Raw genomic sequence first — 7,013 nt, forward strand, 5'->3', positions numbered from 1 at the left:
TGGATTTTTTTCTTGTCCACCTTTTTTACTGAATATAGGGTTACATTCTTATGGGGCTACTCAGTTCCAACCCCTACACACACTGTCCCAAAGACATGTCTTGTAGCTACATGTTCACTGAAATCTAAACGCCAGATTAGTCAAATCATCAACTCCTCCCCTCTAATCCAGGGCAACTACAGAACCATTTCACATGTTTACTGCTATAGTTCTGAAGACCCTCTTTGTTTTTGGCACCTGGTCATTTTTGTTAGTTTCTCATAAACTTTGTTATGCATGTCAAAGAATATTTGCTATATTTTTAATTGTTTCATAGTCAGAGACTTTTCAGGTTTTCTTGTCTATAATATTGCTGAGAAGTCTCATTTGCATTTTACCTTTGATTATATGATGGGCTAAAGGTTATTTAAATCTATCAACCTTCTCCTTTATGTAATTTGTCATTAGTGACATGCTTAGAAAGGCTTTTCCCATACCAAGATTATTTACTCATGCTTATTTTTGTGGTTTTGTTTCTTTACACTTAATATTTAAACCATCTAACATGTATTAACTGCAAGAGAATAAAAACCTTACATGCCAGCAATAAAGGTATCCAAACGGAACAAAATATAGCTATCATCCAACTTTATGACCTACTACTAATAATTGATCTACAAGTTTAACACAGCTGCAATTCAATCACTACTTAGTGACCCAATGAAGCCACCAGTGCTTTGTCATCTTGACTTGCTGCTCAGTCCAACCCAATGGTCACATTCCATGAAAACTACATTCAACCAAAACCCTACATAACCACCATTTAAAGACCAACACGAGGGAAGCACAATTGTGCTATGAGCTTCCTACAGACTGAGATTTAGCTTTCCTTTCAGTTTGCATATAAAAATAGAATTATAGCCAATGGACTCACATTTGTGAAAAAATTTGAATAGATCCTCTAGAGAACTATCTAGAGTCCTGGATATAGAAAGTAATAAAAGAAAATAGTCTTTATACCTCACAGTGTGGGAGACCTGTCTGCTGAGACCAAGACAGGGCTGGGTCTGCAGTAAGAGAGAGATTGGACGGAATCGCCTCCTCCCTCCACCCAGACTCAGTGATGATCCCAGGAGCTCCTTTAGAGGCCAGTGGGCTCCTTGCCAGTCTTGCCCTAGAATCCCCTCGAGAAGGGCTGACAGTTTTTATCTGGACAGAACCAGTAGAGCTCTGTTGCTCAGAGTCAGGAGACAGTAGCTACATGCCCAATTCTGTCACCACTATGTCACCTCTCAGGCCTCCGTTTCTCATCTTTATAGCGAAGAGGCAGGACTTGATTTGATTTCAAGAGATAAAAATCAGAATTAGAACCCAGATATTCTGACTTCCAGGGACAGTCTCTTTAATATAACAACGATAATAACCACAGCTATCATTTATCTTTAGTGATTATTGTGTATCAAACTCTGAGTCAAGCACATTACACACATTATCTTATTCAATCCTCATTAGCTTCCTTTGAGGTTGATAGTCATACTAATTTTACATTTATTAAATTCAACAAATATGTATTGTGTCAATTACTGAGACCAAGTAATTTTCTTGAGGTCACATAGTAAGAGCTGAGACAGAACTCAAATTTGGCTCTGCTTGATTTACTTACTGCACTTAGCTATCTATCCATCCATCCATCCATCCATCCATCCATCCATCCATCCATCCATCCACCCATCCAACCCTCTGTCCTTCTTTCCCTCCTTCTCTCCATCCAACAATCCATCCATCCTTTTTTCTATCCACCAAACTCTGATGCTCACTTAACGCAAGCTCCATCTATAACAGAATAGCCTCCTTCTGCATACACTCCCCTGCTCCAACTACTATTCCAAATTTCATGTCCTCACACATTTCAGGCTCCCCGTCCACCTCACTTATGTTTTCTAGCCTCTGGGAATCTTCATTAACCTTTATCTCCAACCTCTCACTCCCAGCTACATCTCTCAGCTCCTTAAAAGCTGATCCTGAAATTCTCTTCTTCAAGATGTCTTCCACAATGACTCCTACCATTAGATGAGTCTTCTGTGTCTGGATCCCTCCTCCCTGACCCATGAAGGCTGTGACAGCTGGCCGAGAGCCTTTCATGCTAGAATGCCCATTTTAGAGTCAGCTCCTTGTGGCCCTTACCAGGTTTCCGACCTGCAGCATCTCCTCGAATTCAGTTGTCATGTTGTAGTGCTCCAGTGCCATGAAGAGTGTGTTAAGCACGATGCACATGGTGATGGTGAGGTCAGCAAAAGGGTCCATGACCATGAACTTCACTTTCTGCTTAATGGAGATCCACAATGGGCAGCACTCCCAGATCAGGTAGCGCTGGGCAAAGCGGTTCCAGCATGGTGGACACTTGCGGTGAGACTCCTCCAGCTCTGAGGAGAACAGACAGGTGACTAGTTTGTTTTGTTGACTGACTCACCTATAACTTGTGGTAGCTCAGAAAAGAGGTATGACTTACCTGGAGAGATGACAGGGCCGATACATGACAGGGGGACGGCGAAAGGGGCAGGGAAGGCTAAGGAAAGGCTAAGGGAAGGGGCAGCCTGTGTCTTAACTCCTTACTCTGGAAATCTGAGAGAAGAGAGCCACAGGAATAGGAGGCCAGGATGGATGTAGGGAAAACTGGGATAGGACAGATTAAAACATATGTAGGCTCTCTTGAGACAATGGGGACACTCGAGGGAGGACAGACTGAGAAGGAAGAGATAACATCTGAGACAGTCAAGTTCAGACATAAGGACATCCAGGATAGAACAGGTAGGAATAGATGTGGATATCTGTGACATGTTAGGACAGATAAGGGGTTGCCTGGGATAGGCTGGAAAAAATATGAATACATATGGGACAGGAAGAAACAACATGGGGGGTGCAAGTTCTGAATGGAACGGATGTGGGGTTGCCCAGGGTGGGACTGGCTGGGACAGGCATAGGAGGCCTGGAACAGCCTGTGGTGAGTACGGGAATGACTGGCAAGACGTTAGAAGAGGCATACTTAGGCCAGGCTGATCCCAAGCAGACATGGAGATGCTTGGGAGGGGAGAGGATGAGACTAAGCCCCTGGGACAAACCAGGACAGCTGCAGGAATGTTTAGAAGAAACAGCCATGGCTCCTGAGAATGCCCAGGAAAGAATAAGTGGGAAAAATGAAAAGACACCTATGATAGGCGACACAAACTAAAAAGTCTGAGACCACTGTGGGATGTCAAGGCCGGCCAAGCAGCTGGAGGATGCCTGGCTCAGGTCAAGGTAACGGTGAGGGTGCCTGAACCAGAAGTGGGGTGTGTCTGGATGACACTGGGGGTGCTGACCTTCCAGGGCGCTGGTGAGGACACTGACTGCGCTGAGGGCCCGCTGCCGCTCTCTTGGCCCTTCGAAGCCATCCACACACGGAGCCTGGGGGGTCAGCATCTGGGGCCTGCCTGCTTCCTCCGACGGTGTGGTCTGGGTACAGCCAGGAGATATCCATCAGCCCAGGGATGGGGGTCCTGCTGGGCCTGGGACAGCTGTCCCAGACTCAGATTTGGGAGGGTGTCACAGGGAGACAAGATGTAGGTCTCGATGGAACACAGGTTCTGGGCTTCTCTGCTCCCAACTCCCTCCCAGTTAACAACTCCCCCTATCCCTCCCAGCAATCATAATATCCTTCATTCTCTTTTCTTCTTCACGTTTCTCATCAATGGTGATTCTTGACTGTCAACAGGAAACGACCAAGTTCTAGTAATGAGATGCCGTCATACATGTTAGTCCATGCAAAAATAATCTGGTAGTCTTAATTGACCACAAGCTCCCTAGAGTCAAGAGCATAAAGAAGCTGGAAAAAAATCTACCATGCTCTAAGGTAACATTAATAGAAGCATAAGGCACAGTGCTTTGACATAGCTAGTAGGAGCTTTTGTGGAGGCAGTTTGGCTCCATTTACCAAGAAAATTTTAAATTGGCTCTGCAATTCCTCATCTAGTAATCTAACTTCATAAATATTTATACATGTGCACCAAAAATATACATGCAATGATGTTCGCTGAAGCATTGTTTTTAATATCACAAAAACAAAACAACTAATCAATAGGAAGAATTTTAAAATCAATTATGGATAAAATTTGGCTCTGATATAGACACTAAAGAGAACAAAGTAGTTCCATGTATGTTCCCTTGGGAGTACTTCCAAGCCAGTTTGATGGGGTGAAAAAAGAAAAGAAAAAAAAAAAAAAAACAGGAAAAAGACCTGGAAGACACACACCGAACTGTTAAAGTGGGTGTATGTGGGGAGTGGGATTGAGGGGCGGAGGGGAAGGAGAGGGAGGAGTTCCTTTTTACTTCATGTACTTCTGCACCGTTGGATCTGTTTTCAACATGCTTGCATCATTTTTGTTAGTCAAAGAATCAGGCCTGCAAACAGAGATGTGGCATGTCCTGATGAAGGGAGCTGACAGCAAGCATCTCTAGGCTTACTCTCAGCCCCCCACAGAACTAGGTGGGGTGTCCGCAAAGGCTTCACACCAGCACAGCCCTGCGTGACCACAATCTGTGAGTCTGTGATGAGTCTGCTAAAGGCCTTGGGCTGCTCAGTATGGTTCCATAATCTCTGCAGGCCACAGAGAAGATGGGCCCAGGCTACTCAGGGTGACAGAGCCATGGTCTGGGGTGGGTCCCAAATGGATCTGGGCTCAAGTTCAGGTCAGCCTTCGCAGTTAGTGGGACTACCTTGAAATGTTGCCTAGGGTGGTGGTGAGCTCCCAGTCACTGGAGGTGTTGAAGAGAGGGCTGACGTGGCTGATATAACACTAGGATCCTAGGTCCAACGCAACCACAAATCTGGCCAGCTTAACTCACCAGCATGTCTTAAATTCTCCCAACTTCTCTCCTCCTCCTTTACTGTCTGTGATAGTTTGTTACCATTTATTCACCCCTTCCACCATGGGTGAATAAAGTTCCCTGTTCTATTAATGATACACTTGCTTTGGCCAATGGAATTTTAGTAGGCATGATCTGGACAGAGGCTTAAACATGCTGTGCCATTTGCTTTGCTCTTGAGCTCTAGTAATTCTCCAGAGAGCTCCCCGAGATAGCTGCCACCCTTTCAGCCTGGGCTTCAGCACAAAGAGAGGAGGAGCAGCCCTGAGCCTACCCCACAGTGTGAAGCCAACCCCATTTGCGGTCTGAAGCAGAGCTACCCAGCCTAGCCCAGCCTACACCGGACACACCATGCATATAAGTGAGCATGAGAATAAAGCCTTGCTGTTAGTCACTGACTTCAGGGGTAGTTTGTTATACAGCATTATTGTGGCAGGAGCTGACTGATACACCATCCTAGTGCAAGCTATCATCATCCATTTCCTAAAACTACCACAACAGCCTCCTAACTGGCCTCTTCTTCTCTCTCCTCTATTTTCTACACAGCAGAAAGGAAGTCTCTTAAAAATCAGATGATGATACTCTTCTGAGCAACAGCTCCCTCCAGTCCACTAGTTCTCACCTCATTCAGAGTAAGTCCAAACTTGTCTATCACTTACAAGGCCTGCATTGTCCAAATCCTAACTCTTTGAACTTATTTCATATCCCTTTCTGCTAGTTCTACCATACCTTGCCCTCTCATCTCTTGAACATGTCAAGTCTATTTCTTTTAAGAGCCTTTGCACTCACTGTCCCCTCTGCCTAAAACACTATTCTTCCACGTCTTGGTGGCTGGCTTCCTAAATCATTCGCCTGTCAATATTAATGTCACCTCTGCAGGAAGGACTTCCCTAAGAATTCTAATGAATAGCTCCCATCCCCGACTCTCCCCTTAGCAACTTTCTACTGCCTGATTGCTACCTGGAAATACTGATTAGTTAGTTTACTGTCTTCCCGACTATAATGTAAACTCCACGAAGGCAGAGCTCTCGTCTGTTTTGTTCATTGCTGTAACTCTGGAGCCTCTAACACTGCCTGGCACTCAACACAGCAGGTGGGTTGGGTTAGAGCTCTACCTCTGCTCCTAACTTGCTAGGTGACCAGGAGGAAGGAGGATGAAAGTCTAACGTGTGGAGGGAGAAGGATGGCTGTTCACTGTGCCTCCCCTAGCTCCAGCTGGCCTTCAGGGTCAGGCACTCCTGTGTAGACAGTAGACAAAGTAAATCTTCATCCTCTACCTCCCAATCTAGATAAATTAAATGTGAGGGTCTGTTGGGCACGTACTTCTTCCCATCCCATGTTGACTGAGCACCCACTATGTGCCTGGCATTGTGCTTTGTTTTCAGACTAGAACTGGGCAGAAATGTCTCATTGGGAACTGAGTAGGAGCCAAGAAGGCATTCCCAGGGGCCTAGAGCCTGCTAATCTCTTTAACTGTTCACTGTCTCCATCTAGGTCCACTAATTCCTTTAACTTTGCCAATGACCCCCTTGGCCTGCTAATCGCTTTAAGGTTACAAATGGGCCTCACAGAAGTGTGAATGGGTGAAGTCAGAATTCCTGGTAATGAAGTGTTTGAACTTGGATTCCTCCTGACATGTGCACTACAATGAGATGATTTTCTCCCTAATGAGATTAGGAAATTCTATTAGCTTCCAGGCTGCTGACCTGATTCCACAAGGCTGAGGCTCTAGGGCTGGACCCGCAGGGGGGCTGCAGCCACTGGGATCTGATGTGCCTGGAAAGTCAGACACTCCACCCTTCAGGCGATGATGGCCAGGGGCCTCCCTAGACCCACCCAGAAGCTGTGGTCTTCCCCCAGTGGGTTCCCAGGGCCCTCTCCTTGACTTCCTGCTCCAGAGCAGCATGTGGGCCCCTGGCACTCTGCAATGCACCCCAGGAGTCTTTATTCCTTCCTGTTTAATAATTACGATAGCAGATAATAGTAATTATTTGAACTTGAGGCAAGTACTGGTCTAAGCATCGGGTAGGTTTTAACTTAATCCTCACCACAACCTACTGACGTGGATATTAACTTAATTCTCCTCTTACAGATGAGGAAATTGAGGCCCAGAGAGATGAGTTAACCTGTGC

General features: G+C 45.7%; 1 protein-coding gene across 1 annotated transcript in view; it reads right to left on the reverse strand.

The window, feature by feature from the left end:
* Positions 1-7,013, reverse strand: part of SCN5A (sodium voltage-gated channel alpha subunit 5) — an 80,217-nt gene that overhangs the window by 41,646 nt on the left and 31,558 nt on the right. Inside the window, exons 12-13 of the mRNA XM_011355161.1 lie at positions 3,339-3,471; positions 2,164-2,402 (exon numbers count right to left, since the gene is read on the reverse strand). Of these exons, the coding sequence (XP_011353463.1) occupies positions 2,164-2,402; positions 3,339-3,471 (372 nt within the window). The remainder of the gene's footprint in view (positions 1-2,163; positions 2,403-3,338; positions 3,472-7,013) is intronic.

The sequence above is a fragment of the Pteropus vampyrus genome, unplaced genomic scaffold (assembly GCF_000151845.1).
Source record: "Pteropus vampyrus isolate Shadow unplaced genomic scaffold, Pvam_2.0 Scaffold1, whole genome shotgun sequence".
NCBI lineage: Eukaryota > Metazoa > Chordata > Mammalia > Chiroptera > Pteropodidae > Pteropus > Pteropus vampyrus.